Source organism: Anabrus simplex, chromosome 1, assembly GCF_040414725.1.
Source record: "Anabrus simplex isolate iqAnaSimp1 chromosome 1, ASM4041472v1, whole genome shotgun sequence".
Classification (NCBI taxonomy): domain Eukaryota; kingdom Metazoa; phylum Arthropoda; class Insecta; order Orthoptera; family Tettigoniidae; genus Anabrus; species Anabrus simplex.
The window spans coordinates 28,356,719-28,378,948 of NC_090265.1; the positions used below are offsets into that span (position 1 = coordinate 28,356,719).

At 38.6% G+C, this 22,230-nt stretch overlaps 1 protein-coding gene across 6 annotated transcripts in view; it reads right to left on the reverse strand.

Annotated features, from left to right (window-relative positions):
• Positions 1–9,486: 9,486 nt before the first annotated feature.
• Positions 9,487–22,230, reverse strand: part of LOC136883564 (rRNA N6-adenosine-methyltransferase ZCCHC4) — a 155,760-nt gene continuing 143,016 nt past the window's right edge. For all 6 annotated transcript variants that reach the window (XM_067155968.2, XM_068229939.1, XM_068229936.1 and 3 more), the window contains exon 9: positions 9,487–11,060. In XM_067155968.2, the coding sequence (XP_067012069.2) occupies positions 10,959–11,060 (102 nt within the window). In that variant the 3' untranslated portion in view covers positions 9,487–10,958. The remainder of the gene's footprint in view (positions 11,061–22,230) is intronic.

Consider the following 22,230-nt stretch of genomic DNA (forward strand, 5'->3'; position numbering starts at 1 on the left):
TGAAGCCACCAGCAGTGCCAATGCACTATGAGAGCTATGTCTCATTTCCAAAATTTGATGCCTGCCTGGCCATCAGATAATACAGATGTTGATTCCCAAAGGGAATTTAAAATATTATTTTTTATAATACCAATATAATGGTCCGTTATTGGACATTATAAATTTTCCAGCGAACTCATTCTTGCTTGCCTGCGTTTTGCCCTCGTGTGCTAAGTTAGGCTCATCAGTTGGGACTTAGCACACCACCCAAGACGCAAGGCTAGTGCATACCGTGGAGGCCACTGCATAGGCTACTTGAAGCCACCAGCAGTGCCAATGCACTATGAGAGCTATGTCTCATTTCCAAAATTTGATACCTGCCTGGCCATCAGATAATACTGATGTTGATTCCCAAAGGGAATTTAAAATATTATTTTTTATAATATAAATTATAAATTTACTCATTCGGGACAAATATTTTAAATTCACTTTGGGAATCAACATCCGTATTATACATCATTTATGTCTTATTCAGTTGTATCGCACCGACTACGATAAGAGTGGTGGTGATTATTATTTCAAGAGGAAGTACAACTAGGCAACCATCCTCTATATATTAGTAATCGGAGAGAAGAAATCGAAGAGGGTCAGCACTACGAAAAAAATGAAGGTATTGGCCTAAGAAAGACCAGGGCCATGAAGGGCGTGAAAATAAGACTATCTAGGCTTCCGTACGTTATACAGTCGGGGTCAGAAAAGAACAGGTGGTGACCGAGGTAGATGGGATATTGATAGATGAAAGTGAGGAGCCTGGCACAAGTAAGTGGAAGCAATGCCAGGATTCACCTAAGGATGCCTACCCAAGCTCGGAGCCCCCATGGGACCCTTTATAGTCGCCTCTTACATCAGGCAGGGGATGCCGTGGGTGTTATTCTACTGCCCCCACTCACAGGGGGAGAACTATGCTAAGGAAAGTTTGTACAATTGTTACCATCACATCAAATGAGTTACCAACATCACAAAATTCACAAATACTAATTTAGTTCCTTGCACACTGAATACATACCAGTACATATTTCTGTAGAGGAAGATGTGCATACAAATTGCAAATAAGAGAGGTGGGAGAGCATAACATATTTCCTATGTTCTGATGAGAAAATGTTTCCAAAATTCAAAATTTTCAGTGAAAATACCTTTGTTAGAAATGGATGCTTAGACCAAAACTAAGACTTCTTTATAAAATTCATCCAGACAATATTACATGACACTTCCACTTCAGTATTCGATCATTATCACAACAGAAATTATGAGCTCATATAAAGGAACAGACTATGAGGACAGTAAACCACACGTTTGAAACTTTCATTGTTCTGAAAAATAATGCCCTAGTTTTTCACTTCCCATTCAGCAGATATGCTTAATGCTCCTTATAATATTAATAGCATTAATTACTGATAATAATAATAAATGTCCCATGAAGTTTAAATAAATTGTTCGATTATACAACTCTATGGCAGGAATTTATAAAAGTCATTATGAATGCTATTAAGACAAATGGAGTCTGAAACATGCAGATGTTTGGCATATTTTGAGTTAGAACACAGAACATGAACATACTTGTTTTCCACCTTTATGAACAATTATAATCATATTATGGGCTTCATAATGATGTCTCATTTTTTTGGCTATGGGTTTTATATAGCACCGATTCATGGCAACAATGGAACGGGTCTACGAAGGAAGCAACTGATTAAGGTACGGCCTTAGTATATCTGCCTGCCTATTGCGAAGAAGGGAAACCATCTTCACTGTTGTCGTCAGTGGGACTCGAACATACCACTGCCCAAGCGCAATCTCACAGATACATGACCACACTGTGTAGCCTACATGCTGGGTGTTTTGTAATACAAAATTAAAAACTTTAATACCCAATCATTACGATTTTGCAAATTGAAATTGTTTAATTTTAAGTCTTCAACAATATTCAACCCATACACAGTGCTCTCCCTAGGACCTTTCACTGACCGCCCGGCTATCATAACCTAGATATCTGCTAGTAATATAATATTTCAAGTTGCTTTACTTCGCACCAACACAGATAGGTCTTGTGGCAACGATGGGATAGGAAAGGCCTAGGATTTGGAGGAATGCGGCTGTGGCCTCAATCAAGGTACAACCCCAGCATTTGCCTGGTGTGCAAATGGGAAACCACGGAAAAAAATCTTCAGGTTGCCGACAGTCGGATTCGGGATGCAAGCTTACAGCCACGTGCCCCTGTCCACACGGCAAACTCGCCCGGTACAGTGGGGTTTGAACCCACTATTTCCCGAAAACAAGCTCACAGCTGTGTTTTCCAGTCAGTGACCAAGTCAGCTATGGAATGAATGGGGCCCAATTTTGCGGAGAGGATAGGAATTGTGCCGACTGTCAAAGCCTGTTGCACTCCTCTGGGGCAATGATTAATGACTGACAGATTAAATGATAGTGAAGAGTGTTGCTGGAATGAAAGATAACAGGGAAAACCAGAGTACCTGGAGAAAAACCTGTCCCGTCTCCGCTTTGTCCAGCACAAATCTAACATGGAGTGACCAGGATTTGAACCACGGAACCCAGCGGTAAGAGGCCACCGCGCTGCCACCTGAGCTACAGAGGCTACACAAATTTCAGTCCTTATGTGTTCCAAATTAAAATGTAAACACTGTAAAACTGTTTATTTAAATGAAAAATCTTCATTATTGTCAGCATAATTGCGCAAGTTACATCAATAGTGTCGTGCGCAAGCAGTGTCTGGATTAGCGTGGAATAGAATGCAAGCAGTCGATTCCGCGTGACGTAACAAACCTGTCTGGCTCTTCACAGCAACCGAGTGATTATGAACAAGCAGTAGAACACTAGAACTTCAAACTACTTTGTTATGTCTTCTTCATGATAAAACTAAAATAGTTCATTTTTGCTGTTAATGTTTACCTGTCAAATAATATTGTTAGTAGCCTGAGGGGAATAAGTTGAATAGTATCCCCTGGCTACTCATTCCTGCTATTTGTGGGACCCTGGTAGCAACACACTTGCCACAATTTCCAAGCTGGTTTTCTGCAAAGCAAAAATGACATCCTTTATCAAAACTTTCAAGTTTCTCAGTGGGTACAGTGGCTCTGCAGAAAGAGTAAGCAATAGGTTGCTTCCATTTTCTGAGGAGACCTCTAACCATGAACACCAAGGCATGATCAGCTTTTTGCTAGTTGCTTTATGTTGCACCAACACAGATAGGACTTATGGCGACGATGGGACAGGAAAGGCCTAGGAATGGGAAGGAAGCGGCCGTGGTCTTAATTAAGGTACAGCCCCAGCACTTGCCTGGTGTGAAAATGGGAAACCACGGAAAACAATCTTCAGGACTGCCGACAGTAGGGTTCGAACCCACTATCTCGCAGATGCGAGCTCATAGCTGCACGCTCCTAACCGCATGGCCAACTCGCCCGGTGGCATGACAGCAAATCTGTTGGTACATCCTAGGTGTCCATAGTCTTTGTACCCACCAATTTAATCCAAAGTCTCAAACACATAGTGTGGTTCCTCAGCTGCTTTGAAGAAAGCTGCTGCAACTTTCGGATTCCCACAATGTCCAACCACTTTTTGCAAATATCACGTCTAGGAACAGGGAAATGGTGAAATAAGATAAGAATCCCTGCTGCCGGAACTCTTTCCTATTGGTGTATATCCCACAAATTTGGCACTTTCCATGCATGATCTAAGGAATAAAATGAAATAGAAGAAAATAATTAAGAGCACTGCCAATAGTTTATATTTTTACTGCTAAATTCAATACATTAAAAAGATAGTGGCTTATCAGAAATAATATATTAGGCTACATCAACTGAATTTAATAAATTAATTAAGAATTTATTTCAGCCAAAAGGCCATAATATGACATAAATAAGTATGATACACATGTTATTGTTATCAATAACAACCACCAGGCAAAAATACTTTAAAAAAAAAGATATTTCTGGGAACAGAAACAGCTATCAATCATCAACTTAATAACTTACATAACCTCCTGTGGCCTAGTGTTCTTTTAAGAGGACACTGTTTAAAAATAAAATCAAATATCCCGCAAAAAATATTTTAAACAATAAACTTAATATAACATTGAGTAGGCCGAAAAGTAAGTGTTATATTTATTGGAATTTCATTTACATTGGTGTGATATGCATTTCATATTCCGGCCTCAGGAGGTTAATAAAATAAGAATAATAAGGAATTCTTACCTCAAATATCTTCTACTTCTTCAAACAAGAAATTCCACTCACAATTTCACTGAAAAACACCCGCAGAGCATGAAAACGAAAATAAAAAAGAAGATAAACAAAAATGACAAAGTAGACTGGTCTCACACGTGGTCATCAAAGCAATAATTACGAATTTATTTCAGCCAAAAGGCCATAACGTGACATAAATATGTATGTTACACATGCTATTGTTATTTATAACATACTTGCATATAGTGAAATTGAAATTAAAAACTGGTTCGCAAGTTCAAAACACATAATTACAAACTACGACAGTGATAAACGGCCCCATCGACCGGGAATTCTCAACTCAAAATCGACCAATAGCAATTGCGAGATGTTTCTACCAATAGGAGCTACCGTATTTGTCACGTGGTGCTTGGTGAAATGACGTGAGGTACAACAGCGGCGCACGGCGGTCGTAGGGTAAAGTTACTCAGTCTGAGCGGGCCGTCGGAAGCGTAGGATCTATGTGACTGTCACCCCCCTGGAAAGCACTACAACCCAGATGAACTGAGCAACAAACATTGTGATCGTTACCACATCATGATGTGTCAGAAAAGACAAGTGTCCATAACTCAGTTCTGTACCAGAGATTAGTGAAAAAAAATTTACAAGCTTATGTACATTGTGCAAATTTCTTCTTCTTAATAATAATAACTGAAGCATAGGGGAATGAATATACAGGCAAACATGAATCTATAGACTAAAATAATAAATATGAAACGAATACGCTCATAATATAAACATTATCACATACTTAGTAGCAAATATAAAATACATTGAAATATACACATTAGAAACTAGAACTGCAAATGTTGTTGCTAGGTTTGGAATTTGCAGTATGTAGACCTACACAAGACAATGAAAGAACCCTTTTCTACACTCCAAGACTGGAAATGAAGAACAAGATCTGCTGTGCCTTTTTCCCGTGCAGTCTCGTTATCCTGTCAGTGAAGACTAAGCTCCCCTTGGAGAAGACTCATTCACAGGGTACCGAAGTAGATGAAACACACAAAATTTCTTGAGCTATTTCACTCGAGAAGGGAAACTGAATTTTGTGTTCACACCATTTTAATGTGCCTTCAGTTCTACTTAGAATATCACATTCTAAGTATCTCTGGACTTCAATAATTGACCTGGATGTAGGAGTCCCTTGTGGAAGTGCTTGTGAAAGACATTATTTTGTCAATTAGTGACCATGGTGAAAATTCATCTCTGTTCTCAACAGTGGGACTTGGGGTTTATCACCTTCCAGAGATCTCATTTTTGAAACTATCAAATTTTGTAGCTTCAGTTTTACAGTGCTTGGTGCTTTTGAAAAGCAAAGTTTTTAAATCTTGGATCAAGAAATGTGCATAAACCAAGAGTGTTGCTGTCTTCAACATGGCCAAATCTCTCCTTAAGCTCAGAGCTCAATGCTTGTAAAATATTTTTCTGACAAGTCAGAAAAACTTTCGGTACTAAAGTTTTCATAAACTGACCATAGCCCTTTAGCCAAAACTATGACAAGTGATCCATATATGTACTTTTCACCACTAGCTGATTTAGTTACAATTTCAAGGGGCTTTAATATTTTACGCATTTCAAGGATAACTTTCCACTCCTGGAAGTTCAGAACAGGTAAATCTTTGTCAATGAGTGCTGTGGTGCTCTCGATAGCATCTTCTAACTCACAAAACCTTTCTAATGTAGTGTGTGTAGTTCCATCGTGTTGGTAAATCAAGAATTAACTTCTTTACTTGAGTGACTCCACTGTTTGGAAATTCAGTAATTTATCATTTGCTTGAGAACTCTTTTTAAAAAATTTCACTATTATTTTTATTTTGTTCAGGAGCCCATCAATTTGTAACAATAATACTGAGCTGGTGAGAAAAACAACCAAAATGTTTTCAGTGAAGGAGGTCTGTAATAGCTCTTTTGATGTCGGCTGCACTGTCTGACACTGTAAGCAAGATTTTGTTTTCCAATTTGTATTCCTGAATAATCCTTTGTAATTCCTGTGATAAATTCTCACTTGTGTGGCTTCCTTCTACAACACAACATCTTAAAAGCACAGATTTAAGCTCAAAATTATCAGACAAGAAATGATGAGTAATGGCCAAAAAACTCATTGTTTATGGAAGTTCCAACAATCAGTCATAAAACAGACCTTCTTAACTGTTTCCATATCTTTTATCTTATTCAAACACTGTTCATGTAACGCAGGTATCAAAGTTTTTGAAATCGTCTGTCAATTTCGTTGTACATATTCTGGGTAGTTCATCAAGCTTCCTTCTATTTTTTTTTATTTTTTTTTTTTTAAAGAGAAAGTCACTTTTCTCGGTATATATGTTGCAACTGAACTTTGAGATAACTGTGGCTGAACCTGACAGACTTCTAGCACTTCTGTCAAAGCTGTGCTGGTTGATGGAGCAGGTACTGTTGAAGATGCACTGGCTGATGGAGTGTGAGTAGCAACTGCTGGTCTCAATGACGGGGGCTGAATAAAAATAATTAAAAATAGATTACCCATGTCATGGCATTATGGTATGTACTTAGCCTCATTTAATTTAATGTATCATAATGAATATAATATAATTACCTCATCCTGTCTTACAGTACTGGTACTGGACCTGTTGGTTTTTGTTATTCTATGCGGATAAGATACAGCTGGATGTTTTCTTGGTATACGTTTTATTAAATTAGTAAAACATATTTGTTAAGACAGTTTCTGGCCGAAGATATCACACTTGGCATATTCATTGTCAATAGCTGTGAAAAAGCTCCACACTGGACTATTACGTTGTCTCTTACTAAACATAGTTATCTATTTTATTACTTATCTATCAATGTGTTGTTGTTGTTATATTTATCTATTATAAAGAATGGATTAAAATTATTCACTACATGATGCACTTGTGAGTAAAACAGCACTGTTTTACTAACAGACCAACCGCACAAAGACAGGAATGGAAATGGTGATTCCCATGATCTGTAAGGCAACTGGCAGATTTTCCCTTCTATTACAAAAATGTTTTAAAAAACACAATGTGAAATAAATTTAACATTGATGAAATGTTATTTAATAGTGTGTTTCTATTCTATAAATACATTTATAAACCATAGGTTTCAGTACTTAAGTACTTAAGTAGAAGCAATCAAACGTACACACCCTATTTTCATTTTAAAACCCCACCTTGTTTTCTCAGTGTTAAAAAGTACAATCGCGCTATCTCTCAGGTAAACCTCTGAAACAGAAGTTTGCTTTACTCACGTAGTTGGTGGTCATAATCTAGGTAGCGCTGGCTTCACATAGCTACAGCAGATAACACAGACCTGTGAACGTGATTCAAGTACATGGCTTAAACTACATTTAGTCACAGATACTTCCGTCACAGCATATCTGATATATCGGTGACAGAAAAATATCTGTGTAGTTGAAAACTGTAGAAAACTCTCAAATATTTGTATATTGGGTATAATCCACAATCATTCTGACACATATGGAGGTTTCTCGAAACTTACTGTGATGATTTATTATCCATATACATGTAGAAACATTAGGTATCTTGAAGATTTTGTCACTGTGGTTTATGTATATGTAATCAAATATTCTAATTTGATCTACTCCAATCATAAGGATGATCGATCGATTGTTCCTTTTATGTTGAGATGTGTTCCATTTAGAGTGTTGCAAGAACAATTCCAAAAGTCAGTATTTCTAGACTGTTTGTCCAACAGTATATATATTGAGCTGACAAGCTAAGAGGCCAGTGGGAGTTAGAGAGAGTGAAGAGTGTGTATTAGAATGAGTGTTACAGTGAGCTGAGGATTTGGGTGATATCTGAACTTGTCAAAATCGACTTGAGTGAGAGGGTAGTCAGTCTTTCCTTGTGATGGTAAAGTGTGTGGACTCGGAGATATCTGTACTTTTCAGAATCAACTGTGTGAAGGTGAAGTGAGTCATCAGTGTGTGAACTTGATGATATCTGTACTTGACAGAATCAACAGTAAATAGCTTCAGTGTGTTTCCCTTAATGGTGTAGTGCTGTGCATAATTGTGTGTTGTTAAGGAATAGACGTAGCATCAATAAAGTGGTTTTATGCAAGGAAGTTAACATATCTCATGTGATATTTACGAGGGTCTCGCGAACAGGAGACAACATGGGAAATCTAAGATATGCATTTGGAAATATAGGGCATGTACTTATGCACAGTGCCTGAAGACAAATTTGGACTTCAGAAGATTCTCCTAAGAAAGTGACAGAACACAGGCCATTGGTAAACATTTCTCCAATGGTTACAGACCTTCAAAATAATCCCCCGAGGTTTCCACTGTGCGTTGCCAGCGGTGCGTCAGGCGCTGAATACCATTCGCTGCATGTGTATCGGTAACGTGCGACACCTCTCTCCGAAATGCTGTTACGATGTCCTCTTTGTTAACAAACCGTTATCCACGTAATGGCTCCTTGACTTTGGGGATTAGATCATAGTCACTTGGGCTCAGATCAGGCGAATAAGGCGGGTGTGGAAGAACCTCCCGTACGATCGTTGTAAGCGACACTGAACGATGGCTGCTGAGTGAGCTGTCGCATTATCATGTACGATTATGACGTTGTCCAAAGGATCTGGACGTTTGGTTCGCAGTGTATGGTGCAATTGTTACAACAAAAAGGAATTGTAACAAACTGCATTGACAGTGTGACCCTCACGCGCTGGATGACACATAAGAACACCCTGAACATCGTATGCCAGGATTACCATATCCTAATTGGGCGAGTGATTTTGTCGAACCTTGTGTCTCCGTGGTCACCCCTGATGACGCCATTCACTTGACTGTCTCTTCACTTCAGGTTCATAAGCACGTGCCCATGTTTCATCGACTGCAATAATGAGATTCAACATGGCTTGTCCTTCTTGCTGAAACCTCTCCAGATTGATGCAACACGTCACTACCACTTTCAATGATGGGTCAGGAGCTACACTTCACTGCTCAATGCGGGCTTAGTATTTGTTGGCCGCTAGGTACGTAGTGCGTAACTCCGGCAAGTCGGACCTGGCTTCTTGCAGCACCTTTTCAAATCACTTATTCCAATTTTATTAATCACGGACACTTTACAGATGGGCCAGGTCCTAGTGTCATTATCACTTTGCCGGAGTGAGCTTTCTATTATTATATTTAAAAGGTTGAGTAGAAAAAAAAGAAAAAAGAAAAAAAGAATAATAATAATAATTTGTACACTAATATAATCGATGTATATGAATATAATATATAATATGTAGGATTAATAATAAATTAATAATAAACAAATAAATGAGATACATATGTACAATTGCAGCCAGTCACTAGTCCCACTCACACTGACCGCTGCAGGTGAAGGGTAAGCGCCCGTGTGAGCACACATACACATGCACACGCACGCACTCACTCATGCCATTCATGTGATCAGCTGCTAACCGTGGCTCGGCTACCCCGGTCCAGGGTTCGCAACCCAGTCACGCTACCCTCAAGACCACTCAGTTATGCCCAGTAGTGGTTCGTGCCCCGCTCACACTGTCTTCCCTGGCCATTCACACACCAGCCTGGTCAATAATCCCGCAATGGCAGATCCTCGAGCATGCTGGATTATTGCGGTCCAATTGTATTTCTTTTAGAATGAACAAATCAACAGCAGGAAGTGTGCTACTGAAATTAAAACATTTTGCATGTGACCGTGAACTCCGACTTGAAACTTGTTGATATTTACGTATTATAAGTCTTACTTTACGGGACTGAATTATGAACAGAATGTTGAAGATGGGATAGGTAGACCACGTCACCAAAGAGTAAGGTCTTTGTCGTGCTACGGTAAAGACTTAACCCTCGCAACCAAGAAGAATAGCATATTTTGGTCACATCTTCAGAAATAACACGTACAGTCTAATACGACTGGTCACAGAATGAAACACAATTGAAAAATAAGGACGTGGGTGGAGAACCTCTGACACGATACAGCAACTCCGATGTGGAAATCACAAAAATTGATACAATACTCGAAGATGGTCGTCAATCTTCTGTGAGAAGACGGCACCACAAGAAGAAGAAGAAGAAAATTTAACTGCGCATTCAAATCCTAACCAAGCTGAATGGCCACGCGTGTTAATGCACTATGGCTACAGAGCCAAGCTCTGCATACGGGAGATCAGTGGGTTCGAACCCCACCATCGGCTGTCCTGAGAATGGTTTTCTGTCATTTCCCAAATGCCGGTCACAGCCGATTCCTTCCACCTCCTTACATAATTTCATTCACAATCATTCATTTTATCTTCATTAACTCCTCGTCAGGAAGGGCATCCGGCTGTAAAAACCGTGCCATATAATTTCACCCCACCTTCTACCACAGGACATACAATACTAGCCCTAGTTATGATCCTTGTTCACAAAACAGTAAGAGCCAGGCACCAAGATTGGGGCAGCTTGGAAAATGGTGGGAAATTTTAGCTGCAGCTGCTCCACCAGCAGTATGACTGCTAACATTTGACTGACTGACTGACTGACTGACTGACTGACTGACTGACAGACAGACACAATCACACTCCACATTTGATTTTACACAACTTTTACTGGAATATGAAGGTCTCACAAACTATCTGAAGCCAGTACTTGGAAGAGTGACTGTGTGCTCTTGGTCGATGAACTTGCTATTAGGCTATAACATGGCAAATGTCTTACACAACCTTCTTCCCAGATTCTCTCTTACTTTTTTTACATTTCTTCTTTTTTTGCTTGTGTTTTCTTTTCCTGTTCATTGTTGATTCTAGATCGGCTCCCTGCAAATAAAAATCACATAACAAGGTGTCAACAACATGATATGTGAGACTTTCACTCTAGTTCAAGAAAATTAACATTATTTTATACACATTTCACTCCTAAAAGACTTTCATTCTACATTGCATTTCAAAATTCAAACCTGAAATTTTAATATGGAAAAAGTACTGTATATAAAAAATTAATGAGATATTGTTTAATGTTTCATCATACACAGTTTATACTGACTTCAGCACATGTCTGCAAAAGGTAAAGTAACCAAGGTACATTCAAGTCGTATATAGTATGGTGATGGATGAAGTAATGAAGAGTGAAGAATAAATCTAACGAGGACTTCAATGCATTAATCTTCGCACAATAATAACTAAACTTATGTCATAATTGTCCATTTTTCAATACTATATTATACAATGTTTACATTACATTTTTAATCAAGGAACTAATTTCAGCCTCGGCTGGCCATCATCAATCAAAATACAAAACTGTACAAACACATCTAATGACTAAAACAAATGTACAAACATACATAAATGAGGTTAATAGGTATTAAAAGCATCTGGGATGAACTACATGCACAATACATAAAATATATGATGAAATTAAAATAAGGCTCTATGCTGAAAAGTTCTTCTGTTGGAAATTGTCAATGGTTGAGTCAAGAACGGCACATGCAGATATGAAATCATATCTGCCAAGTGGCTTTCTCCGCACTTGACACATCTAGGGGCATTTTACAGTAGTTGGCAGTATGTCCCAGTCTCTGACATTTTAAACATTCACGGTGTGCGTTACTGTAGTCACGTCCTAGTTCAAGAACCATGGGCAACGGCTGAGTGGCCACAGTGAGTGTTGTATATAGTGTCATTTGCTACTGTGTATAATTGTGTGTTGTGACGTACAGTGTAAATAAAGTAATTTATACCAGCAAGTGAATGTGTTCAGTGTGATATTTATTTACGTCAAATAAAATTGCATCGCAGAACGATAAATTGGCGAACGTGACAGGACTTGACAGGACTTGACAGGACACTTCAAGACTCACAAAACTCAGCAATGAAGATCGACCAAATGAGCTTGGTGATGTTACGGAAAGTGCTGACATCCGAAGTTTACCGACAAGCAAACTTACAAGAGATGCTGCGCCAGGATTTGATAGACAACGGAGAGGACCCAGAAAGTTTCGACTTCGAAGTCACCTCAGAGGAAGGAAGCAACGACCGGGTATGCAGTATGTTCGCACAACTAATGGCTTTGATTCAGGCCCAGTCCGAAAAACTCGAGGGTAAAATCGAGGACCAGTGTAAAAAAATCAATGCTCAATCCGAAAAACTCGGGTGGAAAATCGAGGCCCAATCTGAAAACTCCAGGGAAAAATCGAGGACCGGTCAAAAAACTCGGATGGAAAATCGAGGTCCAGTCTCAAGAAATAAAGGACCAAATCAAGTCGTTGAAAAACGAAGTACGAGCCACGGTGGAGTCCGTAGTTCAAGGCCCAGCAGAAACAGCGAGTGCGCTGTGTGAAAGCACGACAGCTCTGGAGACACGGGTGAAACCTGCAAGCAGCGATGGCGGCTCTGGCTTCGCGCAGATGGCAACTCCAGGGACGACGGGATCATTGCAGCGATGGTGGAGTCCGTAGTTTCAAGGCCCAGTAAAAACAGCGAGTGCACTGTGTCAAAGTACAACAGCTCTGGAGACACAGGTGAAGCCTGCAAGCAGTGATGGCGGCTCTGGCGTCGTGAAGATGGCAACTCCATGGGACGACGGGAGTGGCGACATCAACCGACAAACGAGGGTGCCACCTAACCAGGACACTAGTCCCAACATGAAATAATATGCCAGTAGGAACGTTGAATTCAGCACTCCGGAAAAAGAGGAGACTCAACGGGACCAAGACCACGATGTGTGAGCCTCTCCTGTGCATCACACTGGTGGACTACGAAGACACGTACGTCCTGGCAGAGCACAACGGCACGACCAAGGGGAAAGTTAGTGGAGTGTCGACTGCCACGCGAGGACCTGCAGATCATTGCAACGGAGAACAGGGACACCGTCAGCCAGACCCAGCGGATCCCCTATGGGAAGGTGGTGGCCATTGATTGAACTATCTAGCTGCTATATGTGTACTTCAACAACGCCAACGAGAAGACAGTGTGATTGAGGTAGCCTACGTGTAACTGAATAGTGAGGACTAAGAGAGACGTAGAAACAGATATAAGGACAACTAGATATAATTTAAGACCTAGAATAAGGAATGTACAGGGTAGATATTGAAGGTTTTAGGGGGGATAATTGCCGTAGGAATGACGCCGTAATTGGTGTAAAACCTTCAATTAGTATGTTTAATATATTTTAATTATAGTTTATTTAATGCTAAATTATCTTTTATTAAGTGTTAAACATGACTAGTATATGGTTTCTCTGTAAATATGTAGTATAAAATTGTATAACCTCAAATACGTATTGTTTAACCTCAAAATCTAAATAGTCGAAACCGGTAGAAAATTTCATAATGTTCGTTTGTTAGACTTATTGTACTATATTTGGTATATATGAAAGGTTCTGGAAACTTATTGTAAGGTTTTACTATCCAGATACATGTAGAGACATTACGAATGTTGTAGATATTTCCATAAGTGTTTGTAAATACTGAAGGAAAGTTCGAGTACCCATTCGACTAGCTGGTCGATCGATGTTTTGAGTGTGTTTCATTAGAGTGTTGTAAGAACTCTTCCAGAAGTCGATCATTCTAGATGGTTGATCGAGTAGTATAAATATTGAGCTGTCAGTCAGTGAAGTCAGTTCTAGGTTCGCAATTCTTAGTTCTAAGTTCTTAGACCTTGGTTCTTGGGACTCAGGCAAGTGATGGTCTGGGAGTGACTGTTGGGCTCCGAGGTGGAGTATGTGTGTTGGACTCATGTGAGTGAGGCGGTGAATTCAAGAGAGAGTATGTTATAGTGCGCGCGTCAGTGTTGTTGATATCTGTACTTGTCAGAATCGACTTCAGGGTACTCCGCTATTGAGTGTTGTATATAGTGTCATTTGCTACTGTGTACAATTGTGTGTTGTGACGTACAGTGTAAATAAAGTAATTTATACCAGGAAGTGAACGTGTTCTCGTGTGATATTTATTTATGTCAAATAAAATCGCTATTTCGTTTAACATTTAATAAATAAAATCGCATCGCAGAACAATAATCTTGGACATATTCTGAGTCATGGCCCTCTTTGGGTTCAGACAGCTAGGACTATACAATCCACCGGTGGTCCCGAACCCGTTAGAGGAGAGATAAGGACTATGTGCAAGTAGGGTAGAGTCCTGATTCATGAATTTACCGAGCTCAGAACATTTTAAGCAAGTTTCGGACCTCTGGGAGTAACAGTGTCCCACTTCCATTTGACAGGCAAGGGATGCCATGGAAACAACTTGGCGAACAACTTGGCTATCAATATTAATGGGGATTATGGAAGAAAGAAAGTAGAACTGGCTGAGTCAGCAAAGAGGATGCGTCCGGATGTGCTAAGAGTAAGTGATATTCAGGTAAGGGGAGGAAACGAGGAAGAGATGGGAGATTATAAAGTGTACTTGATGGGTGTTAGAAAGGGAAGGGCAGAGTATAGGGTAGGGCTGTTTTTCAGGACTACCACTGCACGCAACAGAGTCTCTGTTAGGCATGTAAATGAGCGAATGATGTGGGTAGATTTAACGGTTGGAGGAATTAGGATGAGAATTGTTGCAATGTATTCACCATGTGAGGGTGCAGATGAGGATGAAGTTGACAAGTTTTAAGAAGCATTGAGTGATATCGTAGTCAGGGTCAACAGCAAGGATAGGATAGTATAAATGGGCGATTTCAATGTGGGAGCTGGAAATAGAACTGAAGGATACAAAAGGGTGATTGGTAAATGTCGGGAAGATATGGAAGCTAATAGGAATGGGAAACGTTTGCTGGACTTCTGTGCTAGTATGGGTTTAGAAGTTACAAATATATTCTTCAAGCATAAGGTTATTCACCGCTACACATGGGAGGCTAGGGGTACCAGATCCATAATAGACTACAGTAGAACCTCAATAATTGGAAATCGGTTAATTCAAAATCTCACCTAATTCAAAGCAGCTCTCGTTCCTGGAAACATGAGGTAAGGTTTTGCATGTTATTTAAATAGTTTAATTCTAAATACGGATAATTCATAATTCGAAGAACAATGTTGGTCCTGTTACCGGAATTCAGACTTTTAATTCGAAACTGCCTTTACATTTTGAAGAAAAAAAATTTACAGAGTAATTTAAATTCAAAGGAGCCTCCGTGGCTCAGACGGCAGCGCGTCGGCCTCTCACCGCTGGATACCGTGATTCAAATCACGGTCACTCCATGTGAGATTTGTGCTGGACAAAGGGGAGGCGGGACAGGTTTTTCTCCGGGTACTCCGGTTTTCCCTGTCATCTTTCATTCCAGCAACACTCTCCATTCTCATTTCATAGCATCTATCATTCATTAATAAATCACTTTGGGAGTGGCGACCCCATCGTACTAACAGCCTATATCTGCTTCATTCATTACATCCCTGACCCGGTCAATGACTGGAAAACAGGTTGCAGGTTTTCAATTTAAATTCAAAATTTCTCCGCGTCATGAAAGAACGTGTCTTCCGGAACATGCAGGGGTAACTTTACGCACTTTCACCTACCTCAGCGTGATTACAGTCTGCTTCATATCTACTATGTTCGAGCGGAATCATAATTATTTTGTATTCGGCATTTTAAGGAACGCCACAATATCACGTAGGCCTAGCAAGCAGTGTGCGGAGAGGTAGAATCCGCGAACACTGACGATGCCCACAGTTGGCGAAAAAGCGTGGCTTATAGCCTATAATCAATTCATACGCACCAAACAATACTGTCAATGCCGATGAAACTACATGGTTTGTTTGTTTTATTTTTTTAATGCTGAAGCCAAACGGACTTATGGTTTAAAAGGAGAGAATTGCCAGCTGGGAAATGTAGCCTACAGTGTTGCTATGCAATGCACACGGAAGCGAGAGACTTCCTTCCCCTGTCACAGGAAAGTTCAAAAAGCCACAATGTTTTAAGGGCGTCAGGCACTTTCCATGCCAGTGCAAGGCATCTAAAAATGCAGACAGTACAGTAATCCAAAAGATAAAGCATTTGCACAGGGGAGCCAGTGTAACTTTTCCTCGTCTTTGAATTGTGTTTTTCTTCCTTTCGTTGTGTGAGATTATGTTTGCAATTGTTTTATACAAGTGAATTATTTGAATAATGTAAACATACCTTGTTGGATAAATTTCTGAAATAGTGTTTTACATGGCATTTGAAAAGTTTTAACTGAGAATCAAGGTGATTGCATGTAGTAATCTGTCTCAGAAGTGCCATGGCGGGAAATCGTGTAAGTATAGTCTCTGTACTGTTGTTGTTATATGGACAGAAGCAAGAGAATTTTTCCCCTCGTCATAGGAAAGTTCGATAAGCCGTGATGTTTTAAGGGCATCAGGTACTTTCCATCAAAGCACAAGGCATCTAAAATGCATACAGTACAGTAATCCAATGAATAAAGCACTTGCACAGGGGAGCCAGTATTGATTTCTCCTCGTCTTTGAATCATGTCTTTGGTTTTATTCAGACTGTGAGCAATTTTAATGACGGTGCCAAACACGGAGATATAACGTAATTTCACATTACAACTCAAAGGAGAGTAATACTACTAACTTTATGATAGACCTTGAACTTGTTTTGTACAATACACGAAAATCAAACTCATTGCTTATAGGAGATGATAACATAGATTTTTTTAAAAAATAGCAATATTTATAGGAACTATACATCTTTATTGAATTGTTACAATTTTTACCCCTGCAATACACGGCTACCAACAAGAATAACACCCACATCCTCAACTTTAATTGACCACATATACTCAAACTTTGCAAGTGCTGATTACTATTTATATAATGTAATAAGTGACCTTAGTGATCATAATATTCTAATTCTAGAAGTAACAACACAAATTAAAGAAAGTACCGGTACTCCATCCTGTAGTGAAGCAAATGTACAAACAAACATGAACATAAATTACACTAAGCTAAATTACTTTTTCCACAAGAAATACGTGTTCAAATCTATCTGCTGACGTGAATAAAGCATACGACCAGCTCTGAGTAGCTAGTTCAAATATCAGGCAAAAACCACCACGAAAAGATACACATAAGTCACAGGTAACACAAAAATTCCTGGAAGTGGTAAAAAGAAAAAACATCCTATACGCAAAAACTAAAGCTAAACACCCTTCAACTGAAACAATCGAAGAGTACACAAGATGTTGCAAGGACGTATTTAAAATGAAAATATTACTAAAAAGGTCATATTATCGAACATTCTTTTTGACCTCCTCATTCAGCTTTTCAGACAATCAAATGCAAATGTTAAAGGTCCGATTTTTCATTCTGTTTATAGCACTTTTCTTAAACAATCTTCCATATTCTCACATCCCGCAGCCCCACCTTAATATCCTCTCCCCCTCCCCCTTTTCTTCTCCTTCCGTTTTTTTTTCTCCCTTCACCTCCTCAAGATTTACTTTGAACCTCACCTACCCCCATTTCTCTCTTCAGCTTATTACAACACGCGTCAATTCCCTTATGACATATTTTATTTAAATATTTTCTTCCACCTGACCAAATGTCTTTCTTTCTTTCTTTCTTTCTTTCTTTCTTTCCTTGCTGTCATTTTTTCAGAGTCAAATGTTTGGTCTGCATTGAACTGCAAATTTCTATCCACCTTTATTTAACTCCATATATGTTAATCCTCCTCGCGTAACATCCATCGTCCTTCAAGATTCTAGAAACAGAAGAGTTTTTTCTAGCATCTTACTTCACATCGACATTTATTTAAAGTTTATAAACATCTTGAGAAGACAATGTTACGGTACTGTAATTTTAATTTATCTCTGAATGAGCAGCAGCATCTCTTGAAAACCAACCTTTTCCGATTTCCATGACCAACAACTTAAGTTTTACTTTCACAACTTGTTACTTTTATATGGCGCACGGGACCTTTTTATGGATCTCTATTTTTTAACATAATGTAGCGCATCTCTGGATTCCTAAGCCTCCACGTGCAACAATTACCTTCCTTCAAGTTCCAAAAAACTGAAGAGCCTTTCCAGCATCCATGTGTTTTTACGTCTATGAATATCTTAAAAAACAACGTAACTTCATCTCAGTTGTTCTTCGAATATACAGCAGCAAATTTAAGAAGCCAACATATGTTGAACTCCTTGACCAACAACTGAAAAATTTCCATCCCTATCAACTTTTTAATGCTATACGGTGCACTGGTCTTCAATCGTAAATAAACGACGTGACTTCGGCTCAGTGGTTCTTCAGTTGGATGCCAGTATCTTAAAGGAGCTAGCATATTCTAATCTCCTTATCCAGCAACTCAAGAATTCTTTTCTATAACATCTTTTTAGTGCGCTCTGGACTTTTTAATGCTATACGGCGCACTGGACTTTATTCATAAATAAACAACGTAACTTCGGCTCAGTGGTTCTTCAATTGAATACCTGCATCTTACGGGAGCCAGCATATTCCAGCAACTCAAGGATTCTTTTTAATATGCACTGGACTTATTATGAATCTCTTTCGGTGAGTTATTTTTTAACATAGTGCTGCACAATATCTCACATAGTATGTACTTTTACGAGAACTTACGTGTCTTTACATTGTTTAATTTCTTCGGTATTTGCATTTTAATTTTCCTTTAGGCTGACGATGACCTATTACTAGGTCGAAACTAGTCCCTAATCATTTATGTAATTTAAACTATTTACATTTTGTATTGAAAAGGTGGACCCTAATAGTACATTAATTTACTCTATTGTACTTCAAAACAATGAAGGTATCGGTCAAAGAAAGACAAGGGCTATGAGGGCATGAAAATGAAAGACACCCTAGGCCTCGAGTGCTCTAATACCATCGGGGTTAGAAAAGAACAAGAGTTGACCAAGGGAGGTCAGATAGGATAGATGAACGTGAGAAGCCTGGCACAATTGTACAATGCCAGGACTCAGCTAAGGACCCCACGGTCGCCAAACCAATCTCCAACATTCAGAGCCGCCGGGGCCCATTTTATTAATTATAAGTTTCATTTCCGTATTGATCGGATGCACGTATACAGGCAAGAAATGTCTTCCACCTATCAATACTTTATTTATTATAAACAGATTCACATCAGTACCGGTTTCGGCCTTCCATGGCCATCATCAGCTGGTATATTACAATATTGTAGCCATTAGACATATGTCACGAAGATGTTATTATGATTATAGTATCCGGATGTCTAATGGGGTTAAAAATAAAATATATTGTAGCAAGGTTTTGTCTATGTGGGGTTAAAATAGTATCTATTATCAATGTGGCAGTGAATGCTACAATAAGCTAAAACTAATTAAGCGTACATTAAACATACTGAGCACATTAAACATATTAAAATACATACAGCGTAGTATAAAACACTTGACAAGTTTAAACACACTAAAATATAAGGTACATGTATGTTAAAACACTTGTTAAAATTTGAGAGTTCGTGTTGTGTGGAGTTCCTTCTTCAAGCTTACTTATAGTTCTTGCACTTCTAGTTCTATGTTAATTTAGTTGCATAAAGCGATCTTCGAGAATATTCTATTTGGCTAATACATGTCATGTTAATTTGTGGTGAAAACCCTTGTCGTTAAAATTTTTCAAGTACTGTTGTGATTCAACAGTTGATGTACTTCAGTAAGTTTTATGGCAGACTGCAAAATCTTGAGTTTTAAAAATTTGATTAAAGGAGTTGTTGGTAGCGACCTCTCTCTCGTCTGTATGTGTTGTAGATATTGCTGTTATCTTTAAAGATAAGCTAGTATAAGTACAGAGTGCGTATGAAGGAATGCCTGAGGTGTATGTGGAGGTGAAATGCGTACTTACTGCTGTTGTTGTGGAGGTCGTGTAGCGTTGTGTTTGACATCTCGCTGTGTACTACTGCAAATGCGTCTGGCAGTTATGTTAGCTGTGGAGAGGGGTATGGGTGGAGGGGTAGAAGGAGTGGCTATTGTAGGGGTAGGGGTGGCGTTAGGCTTATGATTCGTCGGTCTTTTGAGGTGTGCTATGTTCTGTTTGTTTACTATTTTGAGAGTCATTTTTTAATGTAGGAATGGCTTTATCAAAGATAAATTTGTTTAATATCGTCATATCATTGTTGATGTCTGTGAAACTATGCTTGTATTCTTCTACATGCTGGCCTATTGATGAAAAATGGTTGCGTTTTACTGCGTTTATATGTTCGTTGTAGCGGATGGTGAAGTTTCTGCCTGTGCGTCAATATAACTTGTGTCACAGTTGTTGCATCTGATACGGTAAACTCCTGATTGGTTATATTTATTGTTACTGTTGACTGTCCTGGTGTTGTGTATGGTGTTGGTGCTGTTGTGTGTGGTTTTTAATGCTATTTTGAAATTGTGCTTCTTGGTGAAGGTAAATAAGCCGTAATCTTTCTTGGGTATGACTATTTTTGTTAATTTGGTTTTAGGTTGGGATTTTATCTTGTGGATGATTTTGTTGACCACATCTTTGCTGTATCCGTTATGTTTGGCTATGTCATGGATTAATTTTAATTCGTTATTTAGATCTTATGTTGTCATTGGAATATTAAAAGCTCTATATACCATGCTATAATAGGCTGCTCTTTTATGTGTGTTAGGATGAATAGAATCAATTTTTATGGTATTTAAGGTGTGTGTAGGTTTCCTATAGATTTTGTAAGATAAGTGGTTGTCGTGTCCGGTTATTGTCAAGTCCAAATAATTTAAGGTATAGTTATTTTTAGTCTCCTTGGTGAATTTAATTTGGGGGTCCAATGTGTTAAGTTTGTCTAGTATAGTATTTGCATCAGTGGATCTATTATCTATGATTACAAAGATGTCAACAAATCTGCACCAAAAATATATATTATCTATTTTATTGATTGACGTGTGTTCTAGGTAGTCTATATAAATTTCTGCTAATTTTCCAGAGGCAGGAGATCCCATAGGTAGGCCTTGCTGCTGGTATATGGTATCATGGAATCTGAAGTAGGTAGTGTTTATGGCAAATTCATGAATTCATCTATTCCTAAGGTGCTCAAGTTGCTGTGGTTTTTTAAATTGGATTCTATTATTTTGATTGTTTGTTTGAGAGGAATGTTAGGGTACATGTTTGTTATATCGAATGAAGCAAGGGAATGTTTTTTTCGATCTTTAGTTCTTTGGTTCTATTGCAAAAATCTATTGGGTTTTGTATTGTTTTGCTTGTTAAAAATGAATAATGCTTTTTCAGAAATTTTTGAATGAATTGTGATAGTTTATAGGTTGGACTGGCTCTATAGTTTATGATCGGTCTCATGCGTACATTTTCTTTGTGTATTTTAGGGTAGGCTTTTGCGGTTGGTAATTGAGGGTTCATTGTTATAAGTTTTGCAGATTCTGTTTCGGTGAGAAGAAAGTGTGTGTTCTAGAGTAGACTTTTTAAATTCCTCTGTATGTTATTGATTGGATCTCTGCATTTGATTGAAAAAATGTTGTCTTGGAAACATTCTTTAGTCTTTGTTATGTATTCATTCTTATCCATAATGACAGTAGTGTTGCCTTTGTTGGCTTTTGTTATTAGTAGATTGTCCTGTTTTACTTTGTTTCTGAGTTTGTTTAAGTGCGATTTATTGGTGGTATTGATGTTTAGGTTATTATTATGAATTTCATTGATTATTGCGGGATCTTTTTACTAATTTCGTGTCTGACTTCATCTCGTATATCGCATGGGATTTTCTGTAAAGCAAGTTCTGTTTTGGTAACGGTAGTTATAATATTTTGATAGGTTTGATGCGTTACCCCACTTGTGTTTGGGTCCCTTGCTCAACATAGCCATCTCCATATCGTCAAATGCAATCTGTGTGAGATTTTTTATGGGTGGGTGGAATTTGTGTTTGGAATCCTTGTTGGAATGGGAAAGATCTTTGTGTTGGATTAAGGTTGGTGGTTTTGGTTTGCTTTCTTGTTTCAGTGTTTCCAGTTTCTTGTTTAGTAAGTTTTGTTTCTTTATGGCTAAATCTTCTATTTTATCTTTAGAAATCTGTTGAAAGTAATTCCA